The following is a 20909-nucleotide window of genomic DNA, read 5'->3' as shown; positions in this document are numbered from 1 at the left end:
GGAGAGCTTTTCAGGGATCTGAGTGAGCGTGGAGAGAACAGTGGGCTGTTAGGACGGTGCCCTGCAGTGGGAGGTTGCCTCAACACCCCCTCCCCTGCTTAGAGCACATTTAGGCCAGCACCCACACTGTGGGGAGGCAGAGGCTCGGGTGGGGCGCACGGTGTGGTTGTGATGGAGATTAAGTTACAGGCCTGCATGAAGACCGGGTGCAGGGCGGTGGGCTTCCTGGACCCTGGGCTGGGTCAGGACACCCACATGAAGTAGGCCACCTCGTCCAGATCCACAGGGTAATCTGTGAGCAGCACCGGCGTCTTGTCAAAAAGCTCGCCCTTGTAACTGCGCCACTTGCCCGCGGGCAGGTAGACGTCGCGCTCCTGCTTGCCGGCCTCCAGCACCGGCGCCACCAGCAGCGTGTCCCCGATGAGGAACTGGGAGTCGATGCGGTGCGCCGCCTCGTCGCCGGGCGCTATCCACCAGAGCGGGCGCACGATGGGGTCGCCCGTGTCGGTCACCTCGCCCGCCAGCTCCAGCAGCAGCGGCGCCACGAGCGAGGCCCTCAGCGCGGCGAATTTGCGCGCAATGGCCACCACCTCGGCGTCGTAGTGCCAGGGTGGCACCGAGAACTGCAGCGCGGGCATGAAGGCGGCCACCTCCAGCCAGCGCACGTACAGCTCGCGCTCGGGCACGCCCGCGCCGCCCGCTGTGCGCTCGGGCACCGCGTTGCCACCCACCATGTCGGGCAGGATGAAGGGGTAGCCCAGCATGCTGACGGTGAGCACAGCCGGGATGAGCGAGCGCAGGCCCAGGTCGTGGCCCCACACCGAGTCGCGGTCCACCAGGCGGAAGAAGCAGGAGATGTTCTGCGACTGGTAGCCCACGCGCACCTCGGCCTGCGCAAAGAAGGGCAGCGCCATCTCCGTGTAGCGCCGGCTCCACACGCTGGGGTCGCTCAGCGGCCGGTAGGTGCTGAAGTCCCGCGGCAGGTAGCTGACCTCGCCGGCGTCGAACTTGAAGGAGGCCACGTGGTAGCGCGCGCGCAGCCCCCGCAGGTGCGCCTGGAACCAGTCGCGCGCCTCGGGGCGCGTGAAGTCCAGCACCGCGCCGATGCCGTTCCACCAGCGCACCAGCGCGGGCAGCCGGCCCGTGGGCTCGCGCACGAACAGCTCGCGCTCCACGCCCTCGCCGAAGCGCGACGAGTTGTAGTTGACGAAGGGGTGCACCCAGAGCGTGACCCCGAAGCCGGCCTCGCGCAGGCGGTGGAACATGTCGCTGGCGTTGGGGAACTTGGCCTCGTCGAAGTCGAAGTCCCCGTAGGCCGGGGTGTACATGTCGTCGATTTCCAGGTGGCTGCTGTTGAAGCGGTGCTCGCGGATCTGCTGCGCAAAACGCAGCACCTTGTCCTGGTCCACGGCGCGCCCGTACAGGACCCACGTGGACCAGATCGGGTCCCGGAAGGTCTCCGGGGCTGGCACCCGCGAGGGCTTATTGAAGTAACGCCGCACCATGTACTTGTGGATGGAGGTCACGTCTGAGCCGACGCACACGCGGTAGCTGAGCTCCGGCGCGGCGGGGCGGCCGTCGGGGGGCTTGTAGGGCGTGTCGTGGTAGCGCGCCTGCAGCCGCAGCGAGCGCTCCGTGCCGTTCCAGCCCAGGTGGAAGGGCACGGAGTCGTTGACCTTGATGGCAGCCGCGCGGGAGGACAGCCAGTAGCGCTCCAGGATGCCCCCGAAGGCACTGTCGGAGGAGTAGACGTCGCTGGTGACGAAGGGCTGCGGCTCCTGCTGGCCGTCCAGGCGGATGGGCCAGTGCTGCGTCCGCATCTCGGCGCCGCCGTACCAGTGGGCCGTGGCGTCGCCCAGGAACATGGCTTGCTCCACCGCGCGCCCAGGCTCGGCCTCCTCCCAGCGCACGCGGTAGCACATGACCGTGTCCTTGGGCCGCACCGTCTGGATGAAGAAGTGCAAGGGGCGTCCATCTGCCGTGCGCGAGCAGCCGATCAGGGCGCCGTCACCGCTGCAGGAGTCCAGGTCCAGCGCGCCCGAGCGGAAAGCCAGGCGGAAGACCTGCTCGCCCTTCTGATTGCGGATGGAGAAGCCACCGCTGCTGAGGTCCAGCAGCTCGGCGCGCAGACGCTCCGCCTTGCGCAGGGACGCGCTGTAGTAGCACCAGGCCACGACGGCCGCCAGCACCAGCAGCAGCCCCACGACCACCGAGAGCAGCAGCGGCTTCAGCTCCTTGGATGGTTTGGACTTGACAGGCGAGAAGGTGTCCGGCAGGAAGGTGTACATGGCTGCTGCCGAGACAGCCTCCGGGCTCTCGGTGCCTGTGTGGCTCCCGGGGCGGCGGCGGCGGGGGTAGACCTGGGACTTCTCCTGAGGATGTTGGGGCATCAGCTCCCAGTTAAGGAAGGAGCAGGCAGTGGGGTTACCAGACAAAACCCATCTGAAACCTTGCCTGCCTGAGTCTGGAATGGAAGAGAGGAGGAGCTGAGCTTTCTCATTCCATATTATTATTATTATTATTATTATTATTATTATTATTTGAAGATTTATTTATTTATGCATACAAGAACTGGGGTGGAAGCCAGAGGTGCAGGGGTGAGAGGATTCACCAGAGACAGAGTGGGGAACAAGAACAGGCAGAGTGACTGAAAAACACTGCTGAGGGGAGCAGCAGGCGAGTCAGGAGAGGTCTGCTGCGCCATGTTGGCTGCTCCCTGGCCGCTGGGGATCGATTCACGCTGCAGTGGCTGGTGGCAACTTGATAGCACTGTCTTTAACCCCTGTGCCACCAGGGAGGGCCCACATTCCATATTATTTCTATTTGTTGCAGCAAGAAAGTTGTTTAGGAAGGTGTATCCTGGGACATAAGGACTGGACTCTAAAAGGAATAACCTTGTGTCTTACTCACCCTTCCTAATGCTTGCCCAAAAAGTCAGGACTCTGCATGGGGATGGGCATATGGCATGCACCAGGTACCCGCATTTTCCTAATGGTGGTTCAAATCCAGCCAGGGTCAGGGAGCTGTTGAGGATTACCTGAGTAAATCAGGCCTCCCTGGATCACACATGTGGGCAGTTGAGGTTGAAGTGAAGTGGAGGGTTTTGGAGTGGGTCTAGTTTCCCAGAGATGTGGCCATGGTGGGAACAGGGGGGTTGCTTAGCTCCTCAAGACTTCTCAGCTCCTCAAGACTTCTGACAGGGAAGTAGGCTCACTTCCTTGTCCCCAGAGGTGGGCAGGAGAGAATTTAATCTTGAGTCAGAAACAGATTAAATCTGGAGATTAAATGCCCAAAGCCAGACTCAGTCCTAGGGCCTAATTCGGAGGAAGGCAGGGTTGGGTTTGGATATTAGGGCTGGGGTGAGGAGCCACGGTGGCTTCTCAGATCTCCCCCCGCGCCCACCGCCCCCCCTTGTCCTCAGACTCTACCTTGCTCTCAGCCATTGATCACCAAGTCCATTTCCCTGCCCACTTTGCTGCTCTGCTCCCAGCACCCAATCTGTGGGCCAAATACCTCCTGGCTTGGTCTCTACCACTCATCCATGCCCTGCTGCCCCTGCCCTAGTTTGGACATTGACTCTTGTATCATTGTAACACTTCCCCAGTAGGTATCCCTGCCCGACTTTTCCTCCTATGCCTCTGCTCACAGTAACCACAGTGATCATCCTATAGCACTTATCAGACCACATTGCTTCTTAGCTGAGAGAACAGCTCATGACCTCTATGTTGAACTTCAGAAGTATAAGCTTTACAGTTGAGACTCAAGGCATGATGTGGTCTCGTCTGGTTTTCTGATCCTTTCCAGCCAAACCTATCCTATGACTACCGTGCTCATTCTTTCCTTCAGGCTACCAGTTATAGGAAATTTCACACACTTACCTTGGACCAACATTCCTCCCCTACCTACAAGGGATCAAACACCCCCCCTCCCTTGGCCCCCCCTGCAGACATGCAATCTCACACATCTAGATATAACTGTCTGGAACACAGACATGGGGGGAGGTGTATGTCCCAATCTGCTTAAGGCCACTGACCCTTCTGTCCCTCCCTCAGGACAGAGTCCAACAAAGAAACAGCACCAGTCAGATGCACACACAGACAGACACACTGCCTGCCAGTCAGCTGCCCTCCTGCTTCATCTGGGGGAAGGAGAGAGGGAGACTGGGGAACAGTAATTAGCCTCCTCCCAGATGCCAGTGTCTGCCTGTAAGTCCCCAGTAGCTTCCAAGGATGTCAGAACTGCTCAGGGTCTTTAATTTCCCCACCTCTTCCACGAAGAGACTATCAGGTGCAGATCAGAATTTTAATTCCAGACATCAATATACAGCTCCCTCAGGGAGGTGCTATTTCTGGGCCCCATTCACAGTGCTCTCTCCCTCACTCCCAACTTCTTAAACCAGTCAGTTCCAGCTGGTCTGGAACAGCTTCTTACTCCCTTCCTCTCAACCCACAAAACTTAAGCTTTCAGAATTCTCCCAACTATGGACTCCCTGTCCTGTAGGTATAGGTTAGAAAAACATCCTGGAAATTCAAGCAGTAGCCTTAGCTGATGCCCTCAAGCTAGATCTGCTATATATTTATATTTATTCATTCAGACAGACAGACAGCCAAATCCAGTTCTGAGCACAGAGAGAATAAAGGGAAATTTTCCATATCTGAATAAGACAGTGACAGCTTAAGCTTAAAACTTTCATAGTAAGTCAGTCTCTCTCATGACCTCTAGAGGCATGGAGAGGCCACCAAGGTGACCTCAAAAATCCCTTTCCAACAGTGAAGTACTGAGAATCTTAATTTTCTAGGATTCTGAAATTCTTTGATGAAGGAAATAAGCTCATCTCCCTGGGCGCCCAAGCCACTCCTCTGACCCTTGGGACTCTGCACCCCATGCAGGCCCTATGGTGGTCTCCTAATGCCACCACACATCCAACACTCCCAATAATGACTACATGCCCATTTTATTACATGCCCATGAGGAAACAGGGACTCAAATAGAAAAAGCAACTTGTCTGAAGTCACCCAAGTAGCAAGCTTGCTTGAATCCAAAATCGTAGCTCCTAAGTTTTAGATGAAATATAATGGTCAGACCATCTGCCTGAATCTAGCAAAGGAACTGGAGTTTAGGGGCTAAAACACTGAGACAAAGCTTCCATCAGGCGGGAGTTGAGTATAGACAGGCCCTACTTCCCAAATGTTATTTGCTCTTGGAAAGCTCCTTGAGGGATGGGAAAGGGGCAGTTTGAATGGTATATGGTGCAGGAGCTGTGGGGGAGAGCTGCGGTTCCAGTGGTAATACTGCCAGTAGAGACCCCTGTAATCTGCCGCCTCCGCCATCTGGCCAACCACAGGCTAAACCCGGCAGGTGGGGTCTGCCCTGGCCAAGACTTCCCCACTAGACATTCAATCAGTCTTGGCTGCCAGCCCCTAGCCTGGGGTGGGGGGGAGGGCCCGGCCCAACCGAAGGGAGGACATTCCAAGCTGAGACGTTTGTCCAACACAAATTCCAGGAGAGTGGAAATGTCAAAGGCAACTCGATCCAGGCCATCTCCTGACCTGCTCCAGCGACGGGATGGCAAGGGGAGGATCAGATGACCGTCCTGCAGTCCTGTGCTGCACATCTACCCCCAGCACCTGCCCGACACTTAGCAACGTCCGAAGGGACAGACTGAGGTCAAGGGTCCGAGAGCGCCTGGCAGGCGCCGCTCCAGGAGGAGCGCAGGTATCAGACCCCCCCCCCCCCCGTCGGTACAGGCGAGAGTTCAGGCACTGTGCTCCCTCGGCAACCCCCCAAGGTCCTCCCGCTGGGCTCACTCACGGCAGTGACCCCAGAAATGGGGGTGCAGGGAGGCTCCCGCGGATCCCTCCACGCTAGCGGGAGCTGAGCTGCCACAGAGCGGCGCCTCGCGCCGCGGAGCTAGAATCAGCAGCGGCTCCTCAGGCCCCGCCTCCTGGTTGCCCGGCCACGCCCAGGTCCTTGGTCCGGTGCTGGACCGCGCAGTCCGGCCCCGCCCCCAGCGGCTGGCCCCACCCCCGAAGTGTCGCGTGGTCGTGAGGCCCCGCCCCTTACCCCGCCTTCCTTTTCGTGCTTTGAGCCCAGCTCCCTGCAGCGCCCAAGAATCCCAAGCCAGCGCCTCCGGCTCCGCCCCGGCCTGCAGACCCGCCCCACAGGGCCGTGGCTCGGCCGCGCCGGCGTGGCTCTGCCGGCCTCATGGGAAATGTAGTTTTGGAGGAAGAAGTAGCTGGAATTTGTTTGGGTTCCTGCATCCCCAGGCTACGTCTGGGATGTGGATAAGAAGAGAGTCGTAGGGTAAAGGGTCAGGGCTGGCCCTTGGGATTTCTTCCTCTTCATGTTTGGACAGGTGGAGGCCATCTCGGCATAACGCTCCAATTAGTCCTCCATACAGGAACACTTTTCCCCTTGTGCGTGAAGGGGAGTGGAATTCCTGGCTAGTGCACGATGGAGCCAATAGAGGACCCAAAAAAGGGAGCCTAGTTCCACGATTCCAAGCATCGTTTCCCAATAGACAAGGCCAGCGATGTCCGAAGTCAGGGAATGAGAAAACTGGCTTCTGCTTGGTATTTTGCATTGACCCCCACCCTTGAGACCCCCTCCTCTATATTGACAACTATTAGAATGTCCTGCCTGGAGAAGGTTGGCATGCCCCACCATACTCCTGCCCCTGGGAGGAATAGGGTGCAAGTGACCTGAAGATCCCAGATATTCCAAGAATATCCCACTCCTTTCCCCCGAGAGACAAGGATACAGGGCTTTGCTTTATAATTTGAAATTCCTTGATCTTGAAATCCCCCCCAAATTATACTTTGGACCCCTTGGACTTGGGTGGGGGGAGGCAGCAAGGGGGTTTGCATAGGCTTCCAGGTGGAAGGCTTTGATGGAGTCTCTGGGAGCGAGATCAAGAGCTCAGGGTATAGGAACAGAGCTCCAATTGCATAATGGAGGATTCTGGGTCCACTGAGATGTGGGGGTGATGTGGGGGGCACCTAGGATTGGAGGTTTCTGAAGAAATGTGAGCTGGAGGGCCTTTCTGAGGTGGGAGGTAAATGGGCCCTGAGGTGGCAGGGAGGACACCAACTGCATACAGGGCTACTGTCACGGAAGATACTCAAGTCCACCTAAAGGAAGCACTGAGGTGATGAGGGTGGGGAGGGCTCAGCGCAGGATGACTTTTGAGAAACTGAATCTCAGTTGAGGGGCTTGGCAGAGGTCTGAGTGGCTGATTCCTTGCTGCCAGATCCTGCTGGGTAAGGACACAGCAGGTAAGGCAGTCTTTGGGGTGAAGTTTATTGCTCAGCCCCCTTGGCCCCGCCAGGCTCTAATAGCAGTGGTAGTCAGGATAGGTCTCAGACACAAACTCAGGGTGGACGACATAGTTGTTTCTCTGGGGGCCACCGGTCTTCTTGAAATGACTTGTGTCCCATCTGTGGGGAAAGATGGGTCAGCCTTTTTGGACTCTTATACATCTGGTTCCACTTTTCGATGATAACCTTATCCCAACACTTTGCCCCCTAATACTGACCCTAGGCTTCCAACACTGACCTCAAGTTCTGCTCTTAAACTTCTCATTCCCAATATTAACTGCTTAACATTATCTTCTTAAACTTCAAGACCTGAACCTAATGCCCCTGATACCATGAATTTAACCCCCAATGCCTACCTGCAACACCTCAATGCTGGTGTCTAAGCCCCCTCAAAGGGGCCACCATTTCTTTCCAGCTTTGACTTCCCCATGGCACTAGTGCCCCCTGGTGTCATCTTCCAGTCAGTGCACCGTGGGGAACAGTGCACTGTTTCCAGCGTGTGTGGTCACTTCTGCACCAAGGGAACAGCCTCCCTTGTGCGTGTGCCCCAGACTTACCTAAGGTTCGGACACGGGTAGTATGACGGCGGGGGAGGTATAACAGCACACTGCATTCCGGGCCGGTACTCGCAGGGTGCTAGACACCTGGAAGAGGAAAACGATGGCCAGGGAGGGGATGGGCCTTTAGATTTCTCCTTACTATCCCCAACCCAGGCCAAGACTAGGGGTAGCGCTCAGGCGTCAGTCCTAAAACTCAGAGAACCTCTGCTCGTGCCTTTCAGCCCTTCCAAGCACTGCCTCTGGCAAGAAGCCAGAAAGTCCTCCTCCTGTCAAAGCCTTGTTTCCTGCTCCCAGACAGGGCCATGGAGCAAACTGGAGGGTCAGACTTCAGTGGTCCAGGACGTGGGAGCCCCCAGCTCCTCAGCACGAGACAGCAATTACAACAGAATTATAGTTTCTGAGGCTCAGGCACTTTCACTTTCCCCCATACCCTTGTGAAGACTAAAACCCAGTCTCCTGCAGTGAGTCCTGCTCTCTTGACCTGGGGGGGGGGGGGGGGCAGAAGGGGGGAGGGGCAGAGCAGGGGGTGGGGTCAGCATGAATGGTGCATCCCCCAACATGAATGCACAGCTCTTCAGACTGCTGTGGGCGTTTGGGATCTCCCCGGCTGGCTTGGGAGAAGGCTGTGACCGTCCCCCGTCCCCTGGCTGTATGCCTCTGCAAGCCGTCCGCGCCCCAAAGTGGCACGGACCCCTCTGGTAATTCGGTGACCTTCCTTGCTCACTTAGCCCCTGACAGTGACCCTGCCCATGACGGACGGTGACCCGAGGCCAGGGAAGAGAGGCCACATTTCTGAGGGCTCCAGCACCCCTAGGCTGGGATCTGCATCTGCAGGGCCAGGCGTCCAGGTGTCCAGGTGAGGGGAGTGGCCCGTGGCCTCGGGAAAGCGGTGCTACCGGTGTGGGGTGTCTTCCTCCACCTCTCCCCCGCCCCCCGCGGCCGGGCCTTCAGGAGATCTCGAAGGTGCTCTTGCTCCCAGCTGGGGAGGGACAGTATGGGTAGCTCGAGGGGATCTTCGCGCAGGCCGCGGCTGTCACCCCGAGGCCCAGGGGCGGGGCCGGGCGGGACCGCAAAGGGGCCCGACAGACCTGAGGCCTCCGGGCGGGGCCGAGCTAGAAAGGGGGGCGTGTGGCCTCTGGGGACGCGGCCCGCGAACCTTACAGACGGCTGTGCGCACAAGGCCCGCTGGCGCTCGGCGCAGGGCGCCCCGGAGACGCAGTAGTCCATCCCGCGCAGGCAGTAGTGGCGGCCCGAGCAAGGGCTCACATAGCCCCGGCAGGGCAGGCGCCCCTGCAGGGGGTCCAGGCACCCGCAGCGGGGCGGGATCTGCGGCAGCTGCTGCCGTCGTGTCAGCGAGTTGAGCACCTTCACCACCACGTCGCGCTCTGCGCCCGCACACCCCGAGTCCGCGAGAGCCAGAAGCCCAGGAAGGGGAAGAGGCAGGGGCAGAGGCAGAAAGAGATGAAGACAAAAACAGGGACAGGTGGAGACAGGGTGACCTTCTTTTAGGGCCCTCGGCCTCGTCCCCAGCCCCCAGGATGCCCACCCGCTGTCCTGCTGGTCTCCTCCTGCCCCCCACCCCCAGCAGCAGCACCCTACCATAGGCATTGAGTCGCTCCGGTTTAGGAGGACACTCCAAGGGCATCCCTCCAAGCGCTGTCTCCATTCCCGCCTCCTGGAAGTGGCACGCAGGCTAAGTCAGCTCTGACCCCAAGAGTTTCTTGTTGGGGGGAGCCTCTTAGGACACCCAGACTAGTCCCGTGCAGTGCCGGCTCCCCACCCTCCAGAGGCTCTGCTTCTCTCCCTCTCTCAGGCTCTGGGGGTTTGGTGTTGGGCTCCTCCGCCTACCAGAGGAGGGTGGGCAGGAAGTGGGCCAGGTCTGTCCAGTCACCTGTCTCTTCACAGCCCCACAAGGTCTCAGCGTTTCCCTTTGACTTTACCCCTCCTCTGTCTAGCTGGCTCGTGCAGCTGTGTCTCCTGTCCCTCCAATAGGGCATTTTCAGTGTTGCATTGTTGCCTGCCCATTAGAAGTTACCTGGGGAACTTGTGAAAAATTCTTATTCTTGAGGAAATTCTGATGCAGCAGTTCAGTCAACCCGAGGTCAACTGTCAGCCTAGAGTTAAGACCCAGCTCTGGTCTCAGATCTTCTCACATTTCTTCTTCCCTCCTGCGCCAGTCTTTTCTACCTCGTTATACGAATTTCCTCTATCTGGACTGCCCCTGAGTGGTCTTGTTCTTCCCTGTTTTGTCCTTGCTTACATCACAAAGGAGGGGGTGATCAGCCCTATCACTCACCTATCACTCACTGATTCCGTGGCCAGATCATGTGGGAAGGGCCGGGTGGCAAACTTCGGGGAGGTAGTAGGTCAAGGAATACACATTAGCCATGTCTCCACAGGGCCTGGGCAGAGATTGGGGCCCAGGGGACCTAGGGACGCAGCACAGTTCCATTCCTGAGCTCCCTTATCTCCTTGCAAATACAACCCCTAGACTCACAGAGCTCTGGAGTTGGTGAGAAAGGGATAGTGAGTACCAGTCACCATGGTCCGGGAGGCAGAGGGAGGTATACTGTGGGCACAGTCGCTACCTTAGGCAGCCGGGGAAGGCATGTGATGTATTTGTTGTCCCAGCCGTTGCAGTAGTAAGGTTCTGTTCTCCATGCGTTATACTGGTCACTGCACAGGTAGTTTGGGTTGCACCTATCTGCTTGATCATATGGGTGGAGATGAAGACAGGGTTACTCCTTGTGCCACCCCAGGGTATGTGACCATCTAGATGTTTCTCCTTTGATGCCCAGCACAAAACCGGACTCCCACTGATGCCTTGCAGACCAGTCAGGCCCAGGCTGGCCCCACACTTATCTAGACACTTAGATACAGCCCATTACCCTCCTTCAATAAGCTTCTGAGTGGCAGGATATTTAGATCACTTTTTATCCTGGCACCACCACCTTAGACTCTGCCAACCTAGAAATGGGACGTCTGCCCAAGGCCTCCTTCACTCTTGTCTTCCATAGCTAGGCTCCAATGTGTGCTTATTCTGCCTCCTTAAAAACACTTGAATCTGTTCTCCTTCCCATTATCCCATGCTCTTACCACTATAGCTCTGAAATGTCGTATCCCGGAGACGACATAATATCATGGTTAACAAAATGGATGCTAATGTTGGGCCACAAGCGTAATCTTGACTGGGTAAAATAATTTCACTGTATCTCAGTTTGTTCAATTTTAAAATGATTGTAATAGTACTAGCTACCTCATAAGGATGTTGTGAGATATAAATGAGTTAAATGAGTTTAAATGAGTTAATATATGCCAAACACTTAGAACAATACCTGGCATCGTGTGTGTGTGTGTGTGTGTGTGTGTGTGTGTGTGTAAAATTTACCCTGCTGATCTTCCTGCCTCGTCTTTGAAATCCCACAATCCAATCTCTACATAGAAATTGTGGTACTTTTTCACAAATGAAAATATGACCAAAAGTATTTCCCTGCTAAAACCCTCCAAAGCTTCACCTACACAGTTACCTAAGTTTGTCCTACTAGGCCCTCCATGACCCGCTCCCTCACCATCTGAAAGAATAGGTTAAGAGAGGCTAGAAAAGGAAACCTAGGGGCCTGGAGAAGAGCAGGGGTATGTTTGTGTGGAGTAGGGTGTTGGGATTTGGAGTTACGAGTTGGTAGGTTGCACATATAAAATTTGAGGCATTTGGGAACATTCAGGTAAAGATGACAATCATCAGATAAAGGAGAGGGGAATTCTGGTGAGAGGTCGAGGCTAGAATGAAAAGGTTTGGAGTTGTCAGTAATTAGAGCTATGGGTTAGATAAAATCGTCTCAGGAGAGGAGTCAGAATAGAAGGGGTCTCAGATCAGCACTCTGAGGAGCTCCGTGTTTCTAGAGCATGTGGACAAGAGACCCAGGAGACAGAGACATCACAGAAGTGGAGGAAGGAAGGAGTTTCAGGAGGTGGCGTGGTCAGAGAATGAAATGTAAAAGATGGACGAGTCCTGTGGATTTGGTGATTAGAGTCTCACAGAATCATTTTAGTGTCTGAGTGTGAGTGTAGGAGAGGCAGGGCCCCAGTTTCAATTGAATGCAGGTTTATTTTATCACCAATCAACTAAAAAAATACTTATGAATTCTGTCACTATCCAAGATGGAGGCGCACAGCTGTGAATCAGACAAGACTCTGCTTTTATGGCAGGTGCAGTGGGGCAGATTAGATACACCTACCAAATGAGAAGATAGTTTCTCCTAAAATGCAAGGAAGAGTGGGGAATGAGAGAGAGGATAGACTGTTTCTGAGAATCTTGACTCTGAAGGAGAGGAGCAGGAGAGAGTTTTTAGACTGAAGAGTTGAGAGAAATGCGGTGTGGTGGGACAGAGGGATGCAGGAGAGGTAGAGGATCAGGATGAGGGGCGAGGTCAGGAACCAAGTTGGGGTCAGATGGAGGGTTGCTATTGGAAATTACTGAATGGGGTCAGAGCTGGGTGAGTGGTAAGGCCCTACCTGGTTGAGAGAGCCAGTATTTCTCAGGCAGGTATGGGTGGCCTGGCAGGGAACTCTTATAGCTGTAGTCCTGCACAGCACATTTGAGCATCTTCTGCAGGGCTTCGGGATCCACGTGGCGCTGCATGGTCTGAGAAAGTCCCTGGGCAAGGAAAGAGGGGGAAAATGGCCAGATGCATGGAGGCCCCAGCCTCGGGGTCCTACTGGACCAGGCCCTGTTGAGAAAGAGGCTCTCCAAATTGCCCCTCTCTATGCCAGAAGGACCTCTTGACCAGCCTTATTTCCCTCTGCAGAGTCTTTTTTGCTTGAATCACTTTCTTTTCCTTTCTTTCCATCCAAGGCTAGGGCTTAGAGCCAGGCATTGGCCCTTAGAGTGATTTTCTGTTGGCATTTCTGTTTCTTCCTTGACTGGGAGTTCTAAGTGCAGAGCTAAAAGCTATGTACAGAGTTGGGTGTTCCTGTTATCGTTCTCCCAGGTTGTGTGCTGCCAGCAAGCAGGTCCTGGGTCCCTCAGCCGACCCCTGGTACAGTCTGGAGCCTCAGGAAAAGCTGGCTGCCCTGGGAGCAGCTACCTTATACAGGTGTTTTTGGACAGGCAGGGTTCTCTGGGAATCTGGCACCTTGAAGGAGATGAAGGATAGGGCTGGGAGGGGCACCTACTTCATAAAATCTAGTTCCCTGACTCCAACCTGCCCCTGATTCTGCTGTGGTTCTGATTCTGACGCCATTATTTTTTTTTTTAAGATTTATTTATTTATACAAGCACTGGGTACAGTCAGAAGCGCGGGAGGATGAGAGAATTCACCAGAGCCAGAACAGAGAGCAGAGCAGGCAGAAGGACCGAAGTCCACTGCTGAGGGGAGCAGCGGGCGCCAGGAGGGGTCTGCGCGCCATGTGGGACCCTCCTCCGGTGGCTGGGGAGCAGCGGGGGATCGAACTGGTGCTGCAGAGGCTGCGGGCAGCTTCGCAACCCAGCTCTCAACCGCTGCGCCAACCGGGGAGGCCCTGACGCCATTATTACCCTTGGCCCTCAGGCTCACTTTGCCCTGGTCCTCACACTACACTAACCTGTTGTTGTTTTGTTTGTTTTGTTTTTGTTTTTGTCTTGGTTTAAGTCCTGAGACCCTCTGCTTCTTGGATTTTACCTCACTTATCCCATCACCCTTTGTTGGGCTAGATCTGTGGAAACCCAAAGCAAGGCCTCCTTGGGGGCCCCCTTGTTCTCAGCTGAGCAGAATGCCAAGTTACTGTGGACCCACAGATGTCTGCAGACAGCTGATGTGAACAGGCAGCCAGGTCATAAAGGTGGGGCATCCAACAGTCAGTCACCAGAAAGAACTTCCTCATAGTGGGCAGTGAGGTGTTGGGATGGTGACACTGCACGCCCAGCTTTCCTCTTTATGATCCAAAGAACAGAGACTTTTCTTGGTCAGGGTTGATATCTTGTTGCTCCTAGTGTCTCTGCAGCCCCGAAAATACCTCAGCTGAGGGAGTCCTTGGGTCTCCTATGCTCAGCTGAGTTTCTGTTCTGCCGATAGATTCTGCACAGTCATCCTCTCTGTGGGTGGAGGGGCCCCGTGACTTGGCACTTGGCTGAGCTTTATACACACACATATAGACATACTCATAGATCTGTGCACCCAGATACACTCATAGACACACACACAGATGTACTTTTTAATCATACACTTACATAGAGATACAAAAGAGTCGTTTATAATGCACAGGCATTAACTTTTCCTCAGACATCTGAAATCTTCGTCTGCTCATGTTTATAAATGGGAGACTAAAAAAGCTTATTGGAGGATCTGAGTTGCAGGGGGACTTTGTGAACCATGAATATCACTGTCAGATGATCTGACTGGCCTACTTTTTCAAACTCTGTCAGCATCTTTCCTCTTGAACTAATCACATCCTTCGGAAGACACTCCTTCGATCTTCAGCCTGCTGGTAGTGACCCAACAGCGAATGTTCTGAGAACTTGGTGGGGGAGAAAGCCGCTGGGGGGGTTAGCGTTCAGTATAAGGAGCTTCACCTGTTTTCAATGTGGTGTCCTGTCTTCAACTAGGTTTGGTATCCCCAATCCTGAGATCCTTGCCAAAACACAAGCCTAACTTTTGCAGAGATGGGGTAGGCAGTCACTGTTTGGCCTGAGATAGAAGAGATTAGTGGGTTTAAATGCTTCTTAAAGAGTTTTCAAATCATTCTTATATTAGCTTTGGGCCTGTCCCATCTTCAGTTCCAGAGAAGTCTAGTATTACCAATCCTGAGCCTTCTAAATTTTCTGTGGTTTTAAGTTGAATGATGTCTTAGATTTTTCCACTGCTGGGTTTGAATGTTGCTTTCTCAGATTGCTGTCACTTACTATTTATCTATCATACTCTCTTGCTGTTAAAATCTTGTTGACATGGTCCCTTGTTATTCCTGTGACCTTTTGTCTTAAATATCCATTTACTGTAGTTTTAGAGGGGTTTCAGGAGTGAGTCAAACACACGTGTTCAATTTTAAGCCAGCGAAATATAGTTTTTTATATTTTTTTTATACTTCTCCTTTGTCAATTGTATGTTGCAAATATCTTCTTTCAGACTGTGGCTTGTATTTTCATTTTCTTTATGGTGTCTTTGATGAACAGAACTTCTTAATTTTAACATAGCTGAATTGATCAGTCTCTCTTTTATGTAGTGTTTTTGTGACTGGTGAAGGAAATCCATCCATACCTTCAGATAATGGAGATGCTGTCCTATGTTTTCTTCTAAAAGCTATAGAAATTTACTTCCCATATTTAAGTCTTTAATCTGTCAGGAATTGCTTTTGGAGTTAGGGATCAACTTTGTTTTAATCCATATGGATAACCAATTATTCCACTGAGTAGTCTGTGTGTCTGCACAGATTTATAATGCCATCCTAGGCCTGATACATCTTTTTCCATAGCTTTAGTTTTAATCATCTCTGTTATGTATTTAATCATCTGTTATGTATTATCAAATAAATGTGATTCCATTTCTGATCTATTTTGTTCCATTAGTCTGTTTTTCTATTACTACAGTAATACAGGCTTTCTGAATTTCTATAGCTTTGTAATAATATTAATATTTGATAGGGAAAATCCCCTTATCCTTCAGATGTTTTAGCTATTTCTTGGAGTTCTATTCCCCTCTATACATTTTTGAAATATATTTTTTAAGTATTCAAACTTTCACAGTACTTGTGGAGTACAATACATAGTCCATAGTACTTAGTTTTGCGTGCATTATTAGATTTATTTCTACTTCTATTTTTGTTGCTGGAATGATAGGTATATTTTAAATTATGCTTCTTAAATATTTGTTGTTGATGTAAAGAAATATGATTGGCTTTTATATCATATTCATCTGATTTTCTATATTCTCTTATTTTAACAATTTGTAGATTCTATATATACAACTGTGCCATCATTTATCTTTTCTTTTCTCTGTGTCCTGGATAAGACCTCGTGTACAATGTTGAGTAGAAATAGTCATGTGCATTAAAAAAGATGCTCCTAGGGTCTCCCTGGTGGTACAAGGGGTTAGGATGCAACCTATGTAGCTATCTGCAGCCACTGCAGCATGAGTTCGATCCCCGGCCAGGGAGCAACCCCCATGGCGCAGCAGACCTCTCCTGACTCACCTGCTGCTCCGCTCAGCGGTGTGTTTCGGTCAATCTGCCTGCTCCGTTCCCCGTTCTGTCTCTGGTGGATCCTCCCACTGCCCATGCCCCTGACCTTTGCCCCAGTTCCTGTATGCATAAATAAATCTTTAAAAAAAAATGCTCCTAACATTTAATAATCAGAATGATGTTGGTTGTATTCTTTTGGTTTATATTCTTTATCAGGCTAAAGAAAGTTTCTGGTTTATGTTTGCTAAGTTTTTCTTTTTAAATTATGAATGGGTATTGAATTTTAGCAGTTCTATTTATTTTTGCCAATATCTTTGTTATGATATAATTTATGCCATAAAATAAACAAGGATTCTTAGTAAGTTTATCGTTATATACTTGTTACCAAAATTTAGTTTTAGAATATTGCCACCATCCCCCAAAGATCTTTCATACTCACTTTTTTCCTGCATGTTTTGAAATAATCTTGTGGTTTTCTCCTTGAATCTGTTAATGTGATGACATCTACAGATTTTTCTAATGGGAACATTTTTTAGTATCTTTTCAACTTTGTGCTTGATTCATGGTTATGACCTTTCTTTTCATTTAGCTGTCACATTCCTTTCTTGAATCATCTCACCAGAGATTTGTCTGTTTTATGAATCTTACTGAAAAATCAACTTCTGACTGTTACTTATTGAATGTTTGCTTTCTAGTTTAATTGTCGTCATCTGTTTTTCTATTTTCTTTCCATTTATGTTTCCCCCCAACTTCCTAATTCTCCCCAACTTCTTAAGTTGGATATTCAGCTAATATTTCATCTTTGTTTTTTTCTTAGCTAAGCACTCAGACCTATAGACTTTTCTCTATAACTTTTGTGTACCTCACTGGTTTTGATATGCAGCTTTTCAGTTCTGAGAACTTTTACATTTGTGTTTTTTATTATACCTATTATTATTTTAAACAAATTTTACTGATTTGCCATTAATTTACATAACTATCTAAATACGGGAATACAACTTCACTCCTCAAAATGTGCACATGCTTCACTCACCTGCCACCAAACCCACAATGCCAATACTCAATCACATTACTTCCCCGTTCCCTCCCCCAGCCTCCTCCTCTGATAACACTGTATTTTAAGTTCTAAGAATTATTTTTGTGTTTTACCAGTTTTTTGTTTATTTATTTATATTCCACAAATGCATGAAACCATCTAATAATTGTCTTTGACTTTGACTTATTTTCCTTAGCATAATCACCTCAAGATCCAGGGAGTGTCCCAAAAGGCACTATTTCATTTTCTTAAATAGCTGTGTAGTATTCCATAGAGCATCTATGCTATGATTTCTTTATCCAGTCATCTGTTGTTGGGCATTTAAGTTGAGTCCATGTCTTGGCTATTGTGAATAATGTTGCTATGAACATAAGGGCATGTAGTATTCTGCATTAGTGCTTCCATATTTGGGGGTTATAGACCTAGTGGTGGTATTGCTGGGTCATATGGTTATTTCCATCTTCAGTTCTTTAAGGAATCTCCATATCATTTTCCACATGAGCTATAGCAATTCACATTCCCACCAAAAGTGGATGAGTTTCTTTTTCTCCACATCCTTGCCAACACTTGTTGTTTCTAGTATTTTTGATATAGGCCATTCTCACAGGGGTGAAGTGATAACTATTTACATTTCCCTTATACTAAGTGATATTTTTTTCATGTGTCTATGGGTCTTCTGAACGTCTTCTTTGGAAAAGTGTCTATTTTTGACCTATTTAGTACTTATGAGGACTTTGCTTATCTTATTGTTATTGAGCTGTAATTTAATGACCTTAAGGTTGGAGACAGTGGTTTATATGATGTCCATCTTTGAATGTCCATCAATTTTTACAGTGTTCTTGAGTGCTTAAATTTGTAGTTGTTTGGTTCAGGGTTCTATTTATGTTCAACAAGTCAAATGTGCTAATTATGTTTTCAAATATTGTAGATCCTTACTCCTTTATTGTCTGCTTGACCTATCAGTAATCAAGGTATGTTAAAATCTAATATGGTGAATTTTGTGAATTTCTCCTTATGGGGTGCTACTAAGTCAATCCAAGAATGGTATTATCTTCTTGGTGAATCAAAACTTTGTCATTTAAGTAGTGATCCATCTAAAAATGTGTATGTTTATTAAAGACTTATCTATTATTTACTTAGCTTTTTGTTACTGTATCTGTGTCAGATACAATACAGATTTGGATTAGATCATCAAAACCATTACAAGTGACATAGCATAAGGTATTTGTCTTAGGGATTAGATGTTCCACAATTATGGGAATTTGTTAAGAACTCCACAAGGCTGTATATTTTCATTTATCATTGTGCCTATATTTGCTTTAGGTCAGCTGGCTGGAAGACAGGAAGGAGAGTCCTGCATAAAGTGGGGAAGAACAAGAACAAACTAGAACCCATGTGGACAAATAGAACCTGTATATGTTACATATTTTCCAGTGTGGTGATGTGGGTGTGAGTGGCTTTCAGAAACTGGTGTTGTCCTCCATGGAGGTGCATACACACCTGGCCCAGGGCCTTGAGAAGTTGAAGGAACTTCCACTGGGAGCTGAAGGAGCTGTGGCCAGGTGCTGTCCTATGAAGATATAGTGAACTAGTGAGCCAGCAACAATGTACATAAGCCACCTAGACACATGTGCCTGCTACCTTACAGCAGCCTGCAGAGTGTGAAAATGACTGCTCCTTCGTTTGTGCCTTTCAAATCTATATAAATTTCTCCTGTGGCTACTTAGGGAACCATTTAGAAAAGGGAATTTTGAGAAGTGTAGTCCCAGCAAGATGACAATATGAAACTACAATTGTATATCCTTTCCAGACTATAAGGATCTTGGAACATCTTAACTCTGTCCCCAACCAATTTACGTTTTTCAATATTTTAGTTCTTTAAATTTTATAAATTAAAAATCTGTTGACGTTTGCTTAAATTTATCTCATGTTTACCAATCTCTTAGTTCACCATTCCTTCTTTCAGACTTTCCTTCTATGATCATATTCCTTCCCCAAAGTATGTCCTTTAGAACGTCTTTTATTATAGTTCTGATGGCAATAAACATATTAGTTGTTTGCCTATAAATGTCTTTATCTCTTCTGTTCTTGAAAAGTTGCTTTGAAAACAATGTTTTAAGGTCATCTCTTCAGCCGGTGTGCAGTTTCACTGTGAGGTTTCTTCTGTTTACTTTCTACGTGTGAATTAATTTATTAGTTCTGGAAAACTCAGTCTTCTTTTCAAACAAGGCCTGTCCCCTTTTCTGCTTTATCCTTCTAGGACTCCAATAAGATGTTTGGGATATTCTCCTCTGTCTTTCATATTGTTTGATGTTTCATATTTTCTACCTTGTCTGTCTCTGCTGCATTCTGGGAAATTTTTCACTTTTTCATTTTAATAATTAAGCTGTGTCTGATCTACTCTTTTCCCATCCACTGAGCTTTTAGTTTTAACAAATGTATTTTTCACCTCTAAAATTTCTATTTAGATTTTTTTTTAACAAACTGGTCTTTTGGAAATACAATCTCTTCTTGCTTGTCCATTTTGGTTTCACATTTTATTTTAAAAATTCATAATTGTTTTGCATTTTTAAATCGGTAATTCCAGTATCTGAAATCTTTGGAGGTTTATATGTTGTTTCTGCTGGTTCTGTCCTGTGGTGGTTTGTTTCCTTTTTGTGTTGAAAACATTTGACATTGTCCAACAATGCTGTTTTGTTGGTTTCTCTGCCTTCTTTCCTGTCACTCTGTCTTCTTTTATGGCTCTTCTTTTATCTCCCTGTTAAATACTGATATTCTCCACAGGCTTGTGCTTGGCCATTCTCTTACTCTTCCTTCGCAATCTCATTCACTCCTGTGACTTCTGCTACCATCCATGTCAATATCAAAATCTGTGTCTATAGCTCAAATCTTTTCCCTTTGCTTCAGTAACTCTACCCAACTATCCACCAGACATCTTTTACTGTAAGTCCGTGAACATTTTTGTCACCAAATGAACTCCAGATCTCTTTCTGCTCTGCAATTCTAAGTCTACCATTCCTTCAGTTGTCAGGAGTCATCCTAATCTCTCCCTTCTTTATATACCAAGATCTACTTTCATCTTTCCAGCCTCAGCTCAATGTCACCTTGAGAGAGGCCTTTTATGACCTTTTCATCTAAGTAGCTCTCCCTGGTTACATTCCATTTTCATTAGAGCTTTTAGATAATTCGTAAAACTCTTAGTACTTCTGGATCATTATTCATCTCTCCTCACTGCCTGCCCTGGGTGGAACAAGGAGGCACCATAAATTTCATGTGTAGGCAAATGAGTAAGATACACAAAAAAGCTACAAATAATTACAAACATATAACTACACATATAATATACAAACAACACACTGCCAGTCATCCAGAGACACACAGGCATACTCTGGTCTGCCCCCCACACTACAGCCTCCACTTACCCGAGTCACAAACTTGTTGGCTTCCCAGGCCCACAGAGGTGGGTCCTTATAGACCTCCTTGATGGAGGTAGGAGCTCTGTAGGAATCAGCATAGGTGCTGATGGGAGTCTTGGTCTTACGGGAAAAGAGAAACATAGTGGGGTCTAGGGGATGCCGTGGCAGGCCCTACCTACTAAGGACTCTTATAAGACATGCGTGAGCACCCGTTCTCCCAGACAGTCTTTAGCCTGGAAGGTGTCCCTAGGTGCTATGACCCCCTTCTGTGGACAATCTCTCAACTTCCCTCCCCCACAGCCTCCCTGCTCCCACCACACCCCGCTTCCTCCTCCAGGATGGGTACTGCCCATTGTGATATCACTTAGCCCGGAGTGGAGGTCCTACCCCCTACCCCCCGGTCTCTGCCTGCCTCAAGCCTCCAAAGAGCCCA

The 20909-nt window shown here is 49.6% G+C and overlaps 1 protein-coding gene across 1 annotated transcript; it reads right to left on the bottom strand.

Annotated features, from left to right (window-relative positions):
• Positions 1–242: 242 nt before the first annotated feature.
• Positions 243–20654, bottom strand: MYORG (myogenesis regulating glycosidase; the record flags this gene model as incomplete). The annotated part of the gene is made up of 7 exons (XM_084237468.1): positions 20483–20654; positions 12389–12530; positions 10465–10580; positions 9476–9551; positions 9033–9261; positions 7874–7960; positions 243–2454 (listed from the first exon to the last, which is right to left on the bottom strand). Exons 1-7 carry the CDS (start codon positions 20615–20617, stop codon positions 243–245), a joined length of 2997 nt encoding a protein of 998 aa, XP_084093594.1. The 5' UTR covers positions 20618–20654.
• Between the last annotated feature and the right edge of the window lie 255 nt (positions 20655–20909).

The sequence above is a fragment of the Talpa europaea genome, assembly GCF_964194135.1.
Source record: "Talpa europaea genome assembly, chromosome: 7".
In the NCBI taxonomy this organism is placed as follows: domain Eukaryota; kingdom Metazoa; phylum Chordata; class Mammalia; order Eulipotyphla; family Talpidae; genus Talpa; species Talpa europaea.
This window is presented reverse-complemented; position numbering and strand designations above follow the sequence as displayed.